This window comes from Electrophorus electricus, chromosome 6, assembly GCF_041902795.1.
Source record: "Electrophorus electricus isolate QZ-2024a chromosome 6, ASM4190279v1, whole genome shotgun sequence".
Taxonomy (NCBI): Eukaryota; Metazoa; Chordata; class Actinopteri; order Gymnotiformes; family Gymnotidae; genus Electrophorus; species Electrophorus electricus.
The window spans coordinates 27,054,556-27,069,555 of NC_137502.1; the positions used below are offsets into that span (position 1 = coordinate 27,054,556).

Consider the following 15,000-nt stretch of genomic DNA (forward strand, 5'->3'; position numbering starts at 1 on the left):
GACCGTATTCCCACTGCGCCTTCTCTAAGCGTTTTATCTCTGCTATTGAACCACACAGGCCTCGCTGCAGAACTTGCCTAACGACTTGCTCTTCACTCTGTTGTTGTCTGGTGTGTGCAGAATATTAGACAATATTTTAAAGCAAGCACTTTGTCAGCTGCTTATCGTTATCACTGCTCACCCTGCAACCTCATGGCAGCAGTGTGTGTGTGTGTGCGTGTGTTTGCTTTGGTTGCTAAGTAACAGTTCTGTCTCCACCAGTACTCTGATATGCAGTAAGAGTACTAAAGTGGACTAACCCTGCCCAGTTTGAGCTGGAGACGGAATGTTTGACGAATTCCGAATGGACGGATCCTCCGTGAAGACTGCTTCCTTGTGTGCTGGACATGAAAGGTTTCCATGGTTTCCTTGGGCAACGGTCGGAGAGGTCAGAGGACACCATAGATCATTGAGGGGGTTTTGGGCTGGGAGTAAATGGAACATACTAACACACCACAAAAACACACTGGTGGTAACTTAGTTCCTAAAGCTTTACCACCCACACAGGCTCACACCTGACCATCGTCAAGAGATTATTTGGGATTGAGGTTATTAAATGCAATAGCACGTGTTTGTCAGGCTAAAAGGACAGGGGATTTTTTTGATCACGAAGACGACTCTTTATGCCGGCAGTGTGATCTTGGGTAGGTTTTTCCCTTCAGATTGAACATGAACATGGTTAAAAGTGAACCCACGTTCAGAACTGTTGCAGCTCCCGCCGTGCTGTGGTGTGGTTCAGTCTCCCCCAGGCTTCTTTAACCCAGATTGTAATCTACTCCAGAGTAATCTCAGCCCGGAACATTTGGAATGTCACATAAACTCAGAGTTCTATTTGTGCTGTAATGACACCAGCTTGTCAGGTCTAACAATAGATCCCAGTGATGTCCTAAAACTGCACTTAAACCTCACATGCCAGAAATCCCAGAAGTCTGGGAGACAGGTACCAATTGTGTACCTAGTGGTGGCTAAGTGCTAAGACTGAGGAGATTTAAGGAGATAAGGGGGTTAGGGACTTCTATTGCCCCAGTCCCCTCTCCTACCCCCATTCAGGCCATAAGGCTAGGGCCAAAAGGGCACGGGGTGTGATGAGTAGGGCCATTGTCTGGCCGCCGATTGGCTGCAGGGCGGCTCTTTGGCCTGTTAGGTGCCTGCAGCCTGATTGGTTTGCCGAGTGTTATGCTGCATTCTTTCCCTCCATCAGAGATCGTTCTTTCCCACAAGGCTGCTGCTATTTATCTGAAGGAGGGAGGGAGGGAGAGAGGGAGGGTGTCAGGAAGGTGGTGCAGGGGAGCTTCCGCTCCAGGCCGTGCGATCTCGGAGCCCTCCAGCAGCAGCTCACCGCGGCGTCTCCGGACCTAAGCGGCGAGTCTCTGTACAGTCACGTTCATCTGCATTTACTGCATGGTTAGTTGGCCTCGTTCTGTTCACGCTGTCCAGTTTTGACCCTTGGCCTGTCTTTGTGTTTGGGATTATGTATTTGCTTACAGTTACCCTGTGTGTTGGGTTTATTGAATCCTCTTCTCGTATAACAATACCTTGTGGAATAGCGTTAATAAACAAAGAGAGCGCGCGAGAGAGAGAGAGAGAGAGAGAGAGAGAGAGAGAGAGAGAGAAAGAAATGCAAAAAGGTTCTGGAATAGAATCTTTTAGGTTTTGATCTAGTTTGAGCAATTAAAAGAGCTTGAAATGGCACACTGGCACAAGTTGAGACAAAAAATCTAATTCCACACAGAGAAAACTAGGATTTTTTTTTTCTAAGTGCAGGCATAATCTCACCCAATTCTTTAAAGGTGAATCACAACTGACTGTGTCATTTACACCCAACTTAATCTCTGCCCAGAAAACCGACCTTTTATGTTGCGACCTGGAGCATCAGGCTAACGAGACACCTGATCTGTGCTGAATATCAGCTGATCTGAGCTCAGTGTTAAAGCTGTGCTCATAATGTTTCAGATGAGGCAGATAAGGAAAGATGATCGTGGAACTGTAAACAGATCACCAACACAGAGGATTAGACCAGAGTTTTTAGACTCAATATCTATCTATCTATCTATCTGTCTATCTGTCTATCTGTCTATCTGTCTGTCTGTCTGTCTGTCTGTCTGTCTGTCTGTCTGTCTGTCTGTCTGTCTGTCCGTCTCTGAGCTCAAGACAATAGCCAGCAACACCTAACACGCAGTACATACAAGCACAACCAGTATTATTAATGAAAACTGACTGCTGGTATTGATTGTTTGAGTCTCTGTTTTGTTATTCAGTGAGAGAGATCAGTAGGGACAGGAGGTGCTGTGAGGCTGCGTTCCAGAGTGTGTTCAGACGGGGCAGAACTGTGTCTGTGTGTCTAGCCTGTTCCAGTTGTCTCTTGAGTTCCACCATCCTGCATCTTTTAGCATCTCTCTGCTCTGACACCCCCATTTTAAATTTATGAACATCTTGTAAACCAGCTAATGTGTTGGCATAGGGGAACACCGGTACCAATGGGATGGTTAAACAGTTATGCTGGGATTAACAGTGAGGTTAAATGATCTCGTGCTAATCTGCTGTGGGTCTAAAGTGCTGTTGTGTTGCCTGAACCAGATTAGATTAGATTAGATTAGATTAGATTAGATTAGATGTGCTTGGTCACCTCTGGTGTTTCACTGTTCTGTGCTGGTTTGCTGGTGGTGTTTCACTGGTCTGGGCTGGTTTGTTGGTGGGTTTATAAGGATCAATGCTGGTTTGCTAGTGGTGTTACTGTTTCATCCTAGACTGGCTAAGAAAGGAGAGACAGAGTACTCGATTGGGTTTTACTGAGATCATAGGTCAAAGGTCAGGTCAGAGGAAGGGGCAGATGGCCAGATCACTTTTATAAGCAGCTGTGAAGCAGCACTAACTGGAAAAAAAAAATCCTAAAAAAAACCACTTACTTGTGTTTTTTATTTAATTATTCATAAGCATATTGGAGAGTATTGGAGAGTATTGGAGGGTATCGGAGAGTATGGAAGGGTATGGGAGAGTATGGGAGAGTATGGGAGAGTATGGAAGGGTGTGGGAGAGTATGGGAGAGTATGGGAGAGTATGGAAGGGTGTGGGAGGGTGTGGGAGAGTATGGGAGGGTATGGATTACATAGCGTGTGTGGATATCAGAAAGTTGTAATGATGTAAAAGGCACATAGTCATAGTTGCAGTTCACCCAGCTCTGCCTTTCCACTCGTGCCTCTGTGTCATGCAGCTCCAGCACATACTAATCTCAGCCCCGCCCTCTGCCCCGCCCTGGCCCAGAATACAATAATCTCAGCCCCACCCTGGCCCAGAATACAATAATCTCAACCCCGCTCTCTGCCCCACCCTGGCCCAGAATACAATAATATCAGCCCCGCCCTCTGCCCCACCCTGGCCCAGAATACAATAATCTCAGCCTCTCCCTCTGCCCCACCCTGGCCCAGAATACAATAATATCAGCCCCGCCCTCTGCCCCGCCCTGGCCCAGAATACAATAATATCAGCCCCGCCCTCTGCCCCACCCTGGCCCAGAATACAATAATCTCAGCCCCGCCCTCTGCCCCGCCCTGGCCCAGAATACAATAATCTCAACCCCGCTCTCTGCCCCACCCTGGCCCAGAATACAATAATCTCAGCCCCGCCCTCTGCCCCATCCTGGCCCAGAATACAATAATCTCAGCCCCGCCCTCTGCCCCGCCCTGGCCCAGAATACAATAATCTCAGCCTCTCCCTCTGCCCCACCCTGGCCCAGAATACAATAATCTCAACCCTGCCCTCTGCCCCACCCTGGCCCAGAATACAATAATCTCAGCCCCGCCCTCTGCCCCACCCTGGCACTAACATCAGCTCCACCATGGCCCAGAAAACAATAATCTCAGCCCAACCCTCAGCCCTGCCTTTAGCCCCACCCCCAGCCCTGCCCTAGCCCCGCCCCTAGAAAGCTTGATGTAATGTTCTTAGTTACTACGCTTAAGTAGCCATCTTATGCATCACACACACACACACACACACACACACACACACACACACACACACACACACACACACACACACACAAAACGTTCTAAGCCCTCTGCAGCTCAATTTCAGCTCTCACTTCAGTCTGTTCCCAGCAATCAATAAACTGCATTGCTGCATCTAACCACACAATTACTAACAGAGAGAGTCAAGACAGAAAGAAGGGGGATGTGATGTAGCCACACTTCACATGTTTAGGCCTTGCAGTGGCTAACCTTCAAAAACGTCACAATAGCAGGTTTGCATGCTACTTGTATGTGGACAGTCTGGCGGTCAGAGGAGAGTATTGACTTCGCTGTTTAGGAACGAATCATTTAAAGGTGTTTAGAGTAAAAGGGCAGATTTTACCCTCACGTGGGTGGGAGGGGTGGATAAAGAGTGAAGTTTGATAAGAAATAATTAACATTTCTACACGCACGCACGCATGCAACACATCCTAGTACAGCAGTTGCAGTTTAGTGCAAAGTGGATTTGAGACTAGATTTCAACCAGGCAGATCTAGACCAGACAGATCTAGAACATGCAGATCTAGATCAGGCAGATCTAGACCAGCAGCTGTTTCTCTTCATGAACAAGCCAAAGACTCCAGATACGGCTGCCTGCTGTATGAACACCGCGGGGTTAATGTAGTGCACATGGACATTACCCACAGCCTCCCTGTGGCTGGAGCGATGTCACAGGGCCAGATGGGTTCGACAGTGAAAACACGGCATGTGTGTGGACATGGAGAGGCTGTCAGGATGCCCTGTGTGCTCGTGGTTCATAATGCAAACGAGTGGGTTAAAGGGGGATTCCCTGTGGTTAAAAACACTTAACACCTGGCAACCCAGGTTTAGTATTCCATTCATCATTTGTACAGTGCGGTCATGGTAACAGCAGGTTTAGGGTGAAGCCGACAGACTATCTGATTGGTTCTGAGACTGTGACTGAAGGCAGTGTTTTATGACACGTTTCCTTCACGCTCCTCTGATCAAAGCCTGGTTTCCAAGTATATTTTCCAAAAATTTCAGAACTCTAGTGGTCCTTGACCTCCACTGCACTGTTGGTTTGTAGTGCTAGAAAGAGATTATTAAAATGTTCAAATATTGAATCTGTTTTATGGGGCATAGACTGAGATGTTGAGATTATTTGAGCTCTAAATGATAAATGATCAAATATTTTTATTCCTGGTAGCAATTCTACTTTTAGATGATAATGATGTGTGTTATCACACGCGGGGAAGGGAAGTTCCAGGAGTCATGTCTTGTCACTCCTTTGTTTCCTCACTCAGCCTGTTTCTAATGGTCTCATGCCTGCACATGGGGCCAAAGGTCAGCAGAGGGTTTTCTTCTTGTTTATATCCGTGTCCAGAGGAGAATGTCCTCCTGAGTCAAGATGTGCTGGCCAGCTCTTTATCTCTCACTGTTCATCATACACACACACACACGCTCACTCACACACACACACACACACACACACACACGCTCGCTCACACACACACACACACACACACACACACACACACACGCTCGCTCACATACACACACGCACGCTCGCTCGCTCACACACACACACGCTCGCTCACATACACACACGCTCGCTCACACACATGCTCACACACACACATGCTCACACACACACACACACACACACACACACACACACACACTAAGAAAAAAAAATTCCCCAACTGAAAGTCGTTGGATTAATTCTTCTTCTTGTTGTTTTTTTTTTGCTAGTTAGACAAACAGTTTGTCTGTCCCTAAGGCTGGATTTGGAACCAGGCTGCTGTCCTCGTGGGTCCAGGGATCTGCTGTCCCCCATGCCGTCCCCAGAGCGCTGAAGGGCTGTGCGTGCGCGGAGACGCATTTCCCTGCTCTCAGCCCCTGAGAGGCTCTAAGGGACTTTCTCCGCTGCGACTCCTCCATCGATCTGTGCTAACTAATCATTGACCAGTGCTTCTGTGAGACCTCGTGGTATGAGTGGGGTAGCACGGGTGGTGCGGGGCTGGGGCCAGGGCGGGGGTGATGAGGCGAGTGGAGGCCAGTGATCCTAATGGCTAGTGGGGGGTTTTACAGCTCACAGCCCGAAAAGGGTCCGGCAAAAATAACAGCCCCCTACGGCAGATAAATGTATTTAAGCCATTCCGCAAAGACAACAGCCTCCACCCTCACGTTCACCCTGACAGGCTGCAGGTGAGGCCGCATGTCGGCGGACGGGAGTGTTTATTGGCCTCTGTTTGTAGTCTGTTACAACATCATAAATATCTTGTTAAATGACCAATGACACCTTTAATATGAGAGAGTTCGTCATGCAGATCCTGTGCTGTGGCTCGCACAGAGAGACGAAAAGAACGCAAGGGAGAGAAAGTGAGCTTTTCATTACGCTAAAGACGTGCGCCGCCGGGCAGACCAGCTGGACGGTGGCGTTCCCTGCGTGGATCCGACAAACAGCACATGTCTCTCACAAGGCACCTCTCATAGCTGCTGCCCACCACCCAGGGTTATAAGGGAGACCTTCTCCTGCCAGGATGGGTCCGTGTTTTCACAGGGACTGTTTTACTCAGCAGAGCATGCATTTCCCCTCCAAAACCAAAGACACTGTTGTTACTGGGTGGGGAGTAGTAGTACAACCCCCCCCCCCCGCCCACACACACACACACACACACACACACACAGACAGAAGGGAAGCACAGTGCTGTGTTGCTGTGAGGTCGCACAGGCTGGTGTTTATCTGCTGACCTTTTGGTTGGCCCTGCTCCCCTGACACTGACTACTTCCACTGTATCACTTTTCGCTGACCCTCTCTGCGTTTGTGCTTTTACGCTTTCTCTCCACAACTCTCCCCTTTTCTTCTCCCCTCTCCCGCTGTGAATGTGGTTATGGGTTTGGATAACTGAGACAAAGGCATTCTGCCCATTCTGTGCTTTTCTGTTGGTCTCAACACAGCTAGACCTCAGGGCTCTGGTTCCGCTTGGCCGGCCTCCACGTAGCCACTCCTGCTCCTACAAGTCTCAGAGCGAAGTGTGGACCGCCAGCTAGAAACAGGACAGACGTTAGTTGTTCAAAGTTCTCTTTTCCTGCTCGCAATCGTAATGCCTTGCAGGTTTTAAGAGCAGGTTGTTACTAGGATGTAAAAAAAGGTCAATGAACAGGGTTAGTTTTTCGGGTGGCACTCTACCAGTGTCATCTGGGCTTTTCTGAAAAAAAAAAAAGATACAGTCAGTGGTTAAACAGTCCAATTACCTTAAGGCTTTTAAAGGTGGAGGACGCAGTGGACCAAATCAGGCCATAAACCCTTTGATTCTCTCCCAGACACACGGACAGTGTCCTCAGCACAGACAATTGATTACAGTTTACCTCAAAGTTGGTCTTTAAGTCAGAGGCTAAAGAAGATTAGTGTGACTGATAGGAATACGTTCAACCATAGCAATCTAGAAAAAGAAAGGGATTGTGTGTGTGTGTGTGTGTGTGTGTGTGTGTGTGTGTGTGTGTATGCACGCACGCACGTGTGTGGGGGGGGTGGAACAGAGTAGGAGAGAGAGAATCATGTTTGTTTTTAAATGGAAACTAAGTGAATCTAAACATTGCACTGGTTGTGTGGGGCACTGGTTACTAATGTTCACACTACACATAAACCTTAATAACTAGAATCCTTACTGATGCAACATCGACTGATGCAACGATCAAAACGTCTGGCACTGAACTAGGCTGATGGGTTTCTGTAGAGACAATGTTCATGTTTCTCAGCATAGCATGTGGGACACTGCTGCAGTATGTGTCTGTACGGCAGGACTGGGAGGGGTGTTGGGACTCACGCGCCCCAGTGTCTCACGCGCCCCAGTGTCTCACATGTCTTACGTGTCTCACGTGTTTCTCTGCAGGTATTTCCACTTTCACACAGCAGCCTTCCCCCATCGTGGTGACCGAGGGTTCCGTCGCACGTTTCACCTGCAAAATTGGCGCTACACCCCCTCCAATCATCACCTGGGAGTTTAACCGCGTCACCTTGCCATTGGCCACCGACAGGTAAGGCCCACAGGTGCCCCCGTCACTGGGGGATGCCCAACACGCAGCAGCTCTCTGACACTGGGGGACGCCCAACACGCAGCAGCTCTCTGACACTGGGGGACGCCCAACACACAGGAGCTTTCTGGCACTGGGGGATGCCCAACACGCAGCAGCTCTCTGACACTGGGGGACGCCCAACACGCAGCAGCTCTCTGACACTGGGGGACGCCCAACACACAGCAGCTTTCTGACACTGGGGGACGCCCAACACGCAGCAGCTCTCTGACACTGGGGGACGCCCAACACGCAGCAGCTCTCTGACACTGGGGGACGCCCAACACGCAGCAGCTCTCTGACACTGGGGAACACCCAACACACAGCAGATGTCTGATACTGGGGGACGCCCAACACACAGCAGCTCTCTGGCACTGGGGGACGCTCAACACACATCGATTTGATATATATCTAATATACATTTGATACTCGTGTACTTATTTTTCTGTTTTTTTTTGTTTGCTGATATTTATTTGTTTTTGCCTCAAACCATTTGAAAACGTCTCTAGAAAAGAACAGGATTTTTTCATTGTCATCAGTAATAATTAACTTTTAAACTTGAATCATTCTTGTTTGTTTGTTTTGGGTTGTTTTTCTGGCTCAGAATCACGGTGCTGCCCACTGGGGTGTTGCAGATCCAGGGAGTAGAGCAGAGGGATGCTGGGAATTACCGCTGCGTGGCGGCAAACATCGCCAACCGCCGGCGGAGTGCCGAGGCCGCGCTCACCGTTACGCCAGGTGAGAGGAAGAGTGCTGACCCCGTCGCCCCCTGGAGGCCAGAGCTAGACACGCTTTTTCAAACAATGTGACCTGTATGGTTTCTGCTCTCTCTTCCTCCTCTAGCTCCCTTTCCCAGAATTCCCCAGCGACCGCGCATCATTGCCGGGCCACAGAACGTTACCGTGGCAACGCACGGTAGCGTCCTCCTGGAGTGCGTTGCCGTGGGGAACCCTCGGCCACTCATCTCGTGGAGTCGTGCTGACCACAAGTCCATTGACGTCTACAACACCAAGGTGCTCGGCAACGGCAACCTGCTGATCTCTGATGTCAAGCACGAGCATGGCGGTGTTTACATGTGCAGGGCCACAACGCCCGGCACCAGGAACTACACCGTCGCCGTCGCTAACATTACTGTCCTTGGTGAGCCTGGAGCTAAAGCAGCGTGACCGACGTTAATGATGACGCTGTGTTCTACAATCCTTCTCCAGGAGTCTGAGAATCCTGTGTAACTTAGTGAAAGGTTTGATTTTATTTGATTTCTTCATTATGTCTTCAGCACCCCCGTCTCTGCTGGAATGGCCGGAGAGTTTGACCCGACCACGCGCGGGCACGGGCCGCTTTGTGTGCGAGGCTGATGGGGTGCCCCGCCCACGCATCACCTGGCTGAAGAACGGAGAACCCATCCACTCTAACGGACGCATCAAAATGTACAACAGGTACGAGCTGTTCACTGGTCACTGTACAGGAGATACCAGCTGTTCACTCATCACTTTACAGGAGGTACAAGCTGTTCACTGATCACCGTACAGCACATATGAGCTGTTCACTGATCACAGTACAGCACATGTGAGCTGTTCACTCATCACTGTACAGCAGGTACGAGCTGTTAACTGATCACTGTACAGCAGGTATGAGCTGTTCACTCATACCTGTGCCCTTCAGTCTGGCATTAGCTGTAGTTTAAGTTCTGAAATGCTGATATTTGTTTTAACATGCCAGTATGCGAGTAGCTTTATAGATTTGAACATGACCTGGAGTGACCTGTTAACCCACACAAGCATGTGGCTCTGATCTCCTGAAGTGTTTAACTGGAAACTCTGTCTCTCTGAAATATTCATGGACATCTTCCCTCCAGGTTGTGAGAGCAGGATTAATCATTTACCATTCTGCTAATAGCATTTTATTGGATTTTTCTGTCGATTTGCTACCTGTGATCATGAGTGTGTGGTGTCCACATTTCTTGCAGGACCTGGTCTGAGAGAGAGATGGAGGGAGCACACAGTTGTAGTAGTTGGCAATTACAGTATGATAAAGATTTCTGTGAAAACTGCAAAGTGTCTTTGTACAATTAACAGTAATAAACAAGGTTTAAAATAAGATATATTTCATCAAATCATAAAATGGATATATGGTACTACACAAATTCAAAAGTCTGTGTACTGTACTTAACATCTGGAGGTTATGTGGTTCTGCGTTTTATGCATGTGTACAAACATGTAGGAACTTGTTTAAATATGCTAGCAAATAATTTTGAGTGATTATGAGATGTTTATAACTGAACTGGGTTTTTTGTGGTTTGTTTTATTTGTTTTTCTTAGTAAACTGGTGATAAACCAGATTATTCCAGAGGATGATGCGATTTACCAGTGCTTGGTGGAGAACACTCAGGGTTCAGTTCTATCCACCGCGCGTCTGATCGTGGTGATGTCAGAGGACCGGCCCAGCGCGCCCCGCAACATACGTGCCGACACCGTGTCCAGCTCGGCCGTCCTGCTGGCCTGGGAGAAGCCGCTCTACAATGCTGACAAAGTCATCGCCTACTCCATTCACTACATGAAGGCAGAAGGTACGCTGGAGTTCGCTGCTCTCAGGGTGACGTGCCCACCAAAGCATGGGGGAACTCCTGAGGGGCCCAGGAGTCCTGACTGAAGCCCTTAAGTCTCGCACCATGCTAACAGAGATTTTAGTTTTCCAGACTAAAGGAGAAACTTGTTAGTTCTTTCATATTTCACAGGAAGTTCCAAAAGTCTGTGTGAAGTCCGCATTATTTTTTCCCTTTATTAAAGTCTTTTGATAAATAGATCTAGGTTGATTTTTGTAACTGATGTGGGTGAGGTGTTCGCGGTTGTTCACCCATTTTCCACAAACTCAGGTCAAAAAAAAAAAAAAAAGTTGTTCCTGACCACCGGGAATGACCTACCGAAATGAATTCACATCTTGAAGACATGGCCCCATTTATTCCAGAACATTCCTGACTTCTCCAGGCAAAACGTCCAGTTATGGGAACGTACCATTTTACAGTAAGGGAGGGCAGTCATTGTTAATGAAGTGGCTGCAAAAGTCACTTTTTAACAAAAGCATTTTTGTTCCTGTCGACACTTTTCATCCTAATTATGGTGACTGAATCCCTTTAAGGAGCTTTAACATGAGAAAGTCACCAAAAGAAACACCTGCCAGCACTTTCAGAGAGAGAGAGAGAGCGTGAGAGAGAGAGAGAGAGAAGCCATGTTAGGGGAAGGAGAACTGCTCTTTTGAAAGCAAAATGCAGCCGATTGAAGACTGCTGCAGACGAGAAGGACCTCCCAGGGTTAGTCACTAATTACCAGTGTAATAATGAACTCACAGAGATGAGTAGACAGGAAAGAGGAAGAGAGCAGGTGAGAGAGGCTGTGGGGGGTAAAAATGGAGGGAAAGTTAGAGTACTAGAAGTTGCCCAATTAGGCTGTGTTCAAGTGTTTTTGTCGAACAGTGCCGTTTTGTGATAGTATAAAGGAACGTGTGAGGTGCGTTTGCCCTGTGTGTGCGTGTGTGTGTGTGTGTGTGTGTGCGTGTGTGAGTGTGTGTGTGTGTGTGTGCGTGTGTGCGTGTGTGAGTGTGTGCGTGTGTGAGTGTGTGCGTGTGTGAGTGTGTGTGTGTGTGTGTGTGTGTGTGTGTGTGTGTGTGTGTGTGCGTGTGTGTGTGTGTGTTTCTTCAACTCGCAGTCCAGCAGTCAGAGTCAGTGATGAGGTTATTCAGATGGAGAACAAGGTCTTTTCTGTTTGCTCTTTAAGGAGCTTGTTCAGTGCGTGAGGAAACAGGGCGTCCTGGCTCTGTGTGTCTCGGGGGTTCTTCTGTGTCAGCTGCCTAATCTGGACTCATTAAAGCCTTATCAGAGAGACTGGATGTGTGTGAGAACGCCTGAGCCCCAGCCATAGGTTTAGCTGCTTTAGGGATGTGTGCCCAGCTTGATTGAGTTGGCATGTCTCTTGTGTGGCAGGCCCCATTAAGAATAACCATACAGATTCTGCACCAAAAGAGAGGAATAGAATTAACATGAATGACCCAACACGCAATTGAGCATTTATGCACTAATTACTGTGTGTAACGGGAGAATATTGTAGTGCAGGGGAAGGAGACGGTTAGGCTTTTTTGGGCTTGGTAACACTGATCACTTCGGTTGTTTGAATGAGAACACTTAACTGACTGTTGTATATTTTCTGGAGTCCTTTGGACAGACTGTTGCAGTAGAAGCTCTGTTTTCTGGTCAGTAGAAGGTCTGTTTTCTGATCAGTAGAAGGTCTGTTTTCTGGTTAGTAGAAGATCTGTTTTCTGGTCAGTAGACGGCCTGTTTTCTGATCAGTAGAAGGTCTGTTTTCTGGTCAGTAGAAGGTCTGTTTTCTAATCAGTAGACGGCCTGTTTTCTGATCAGTAGAAGGTCTGTTTTCTGGTCAGTAGAAGGTCTGTTTTCTGGTCAGTAGACGGTCTGTTTTCTGATCTTCTAACTAGCCCTGCACTCTTTAACAACTACAGGCCTGAACAATGAAGAGTACCAGGTCGTCATCGGCAACGACACCGCCCGCTACATCATTGATGACCTGGAGCCGGCGCGGAACTACACCTTCTACATCGTAGCATACATGCCGATGGGCGCCAGTCGCATGTCAGACCACGTCATGCAGCACACACTAGAGGATGGTGAGTGTCAGACCGCGTTATACAGCACACGCTAGAGGATGGTGAGTGTCAGACCACGTCATACAGCACACACTAGAGGATGGTGAGTGTCAGACCGCGTTATACAGCACACGCTAGAGGATGGTGAGTGTCAGACCACGTCATACAGCACACACTAGAGGACAGTGAGTGTCAGACCGCATCATACAGCACATGCTAGAGGACGGTGAGTGTCAGACCGCGTCATACAGCACAAACTAGAGGATGGTGAGTGTCAGACCACGTCATACAGCACACGCTATAGGACTGTGAGTGTCAGACCGTGTCATACAGCACATGCTATAGGACGGTGAGTGTCAGACCGCGTCATACAGCACACGCTAGAGGACGGTGAGTGTCAGACCGCGTCATACAGCACATATACACAAGTCCTGATTGTACACAGTGAAACAGGGTCATCGAATATATAAATACTCTTACCTGTAGCTAATGACCTAGATCTGTATGAGTTCTAAATCAGACTCTAATTAAATCTAAATCAGACTCTGAATCAGTGTGTGTCCAGACAGAAGCACCAGTGTGTTGCATACGACTCATATTCGTCAGGGACAATCAAGTGCTCTGTTCTGGGCAGAAGAACAAAGGAACATGGAGGGAGGGAGGGAGGGAGAGGGAAACAGATGAAAGAACTCTGGTAAATCATCAGACAGGGCAATATTGTGGAGAGGTTTTCATTCCTGAGAAAAGGTGGTAATCTCTCTCAGGCCTTTCCCTTCGAGGTTTACTATTAAGGCCCATGTAATGTTCTCTTTGGCACTTAGCCAGGAGATTGTAGCTTTACAGGTCATATCTTTGTTTGTATATTTCATGTTTATTCGTTTTTAATATATTCGTCTATTTTATTTTACACTACACATTGTGACTGAACTCTCTCTCGTTTTCTCTGTCTCTCTCCCCTCTCTGTCTGTCTGTCTCTCCCTCTGTCTTACTCCTTCACGCTGTCTCTCTCTTCCTCCCTGTCTGTCTGTCTGAATGTCTGTCTCACACTGCCAGTTCCTCTCCGCGCTCCCGAGATGTCTCTGACCAGCCGAAGTCCCACAGACATCCAGGTGTCATGGCAGCCCCTGTCACACAAGCTGAGCCGTGGCCTCATCTCCGCGTACCGCCTGTGGTACCGGTCCGGTTCGGACGGAGCAGCCACCCAGGTGGAGCTGCCTGGGCACACGGTGCAGCACCTGCTGGAGGGTCTGCAGCCGGACACAGTTTACCTTCTGCGGATCGCGGCCGCCACTGCGGTCGGGTGGGGGGAGGCGTCAACCTGGAGTGCTCACAGGACCCCCAGGGCATCCAGCCATGAAGGTGGGGGCACAACTCAAGCTAACACACATGAGCTCCATTAGCACGACTTTAGCTATCAGACACAAGCTAACAGGCTCCGCCACTTCTCCATTAGTAGGACTGAAGCTAACAGGCACGAGCTAACAGGCTCCGCCTCTTCTCCATTAGCAGGACTGAAGCTCCGCCTCTTCCTTCCTCTCTATCCTAGAGACTTTATTTTCGTCAATCTCTATAGCCTCTGTCTTGTCTGTCTTATCTGGAGTAAACACAGTAAAGTATGCACTGTCCTTGCACTCTGTCTCTGTCCCTCCGTCACACTCTCTCGCTCTCTTTCTATCCTTCTGCATCCCTCTCTCGCGTCCTCAGTCACCTCGGTCACGGGTTGTAAAACGTGAGGCCCCACAAGGTCCGCTGAGCAGAACAAACGTGTCCACTGAACCCAGCTGGCACTACAGACGGAAAGCATATTTCTTAAGCTGATCTGAGACCTGTACTACCAACCCAAAGCATAATCAAAGTAATTATAATAGACGTGCAAAGCTGTTGTCTGATCAGTATAACAGATTATTGTGTGCCCGTGTTTTATTAAAAGGGCAGTGAGGTTTAGGTCTCACAGGGTCTGTGCTGGAGTCACCAGCACTGATGCTGTACACCTGTTTATAAGTGCACGGTAGTCGTAGTAACTGAAATACAAACATGATTGGCCAACGACGGATGCTTCTCTCTCTCTCACTCTCTCCCTCCCTCTCTATCTCTGTCTCTCTCTGTCTGTCTCTTTCTCTCTCTCCCTCTATCTCTCTCTCTCTCTCTCTCTCTCTCTCTCTCTCTCTCTCTCCTCCAATGGTAGTGCCCCTGGCACCAGAACTGCAGTTAGAGTCCCTGAACTGCACGACTGTCGCTGTGCGTTGGCGTCTGGCTGTGGGCACGT

The 15,000-nt window shown here is 48.6% G+C and overlaps 1 protein-coding gene across 1 annotated transcript in view; it reads left to right on the forward strand.

The window, feature by feature from the left end:
* The window catches only part of prtga (protogenin homolog a (Gallus gallus)), a 38,617-nt gene that overhangs the window by 8,552 nt on the left and 15,065 nt on the right, over nt 1–15,000 (forward strand). Inside the window, exons 3-10 of the mRNA XM_035524867.2 lie at nt 7,901–8,045; nt 8,686–8,819; nt 8,925–9,221; nt 9,358–9,517; nt 10,400–10,647; nt 12,591–12,755; nt 13,788–14,093; nt 14,920–15,000. The exon at nt 14,920–15,000 is cut by the window's right edge and continues 111 nt beyond it. Coding sequence (XP_035380760.1) covers nt 7,901–8,045; nt 8,686–8,819; nt 8,925–9,221; nt 9,358–9,517; nt 10,400–10,647; nt 12,591–12,755; nt 13,788–14,093; nt 14,920–15,000 — 1,536 coding nt within the window. The remainder of the gene's footprint in view (nt 1–7,900; nt 8,046–8,685; nt 8,820–8,924; nt 9,222–9,357; nt 9,518–10,399; nt 10,648–12,590; nt 12,756–13,787; nt 14,094–14,919) is intronic.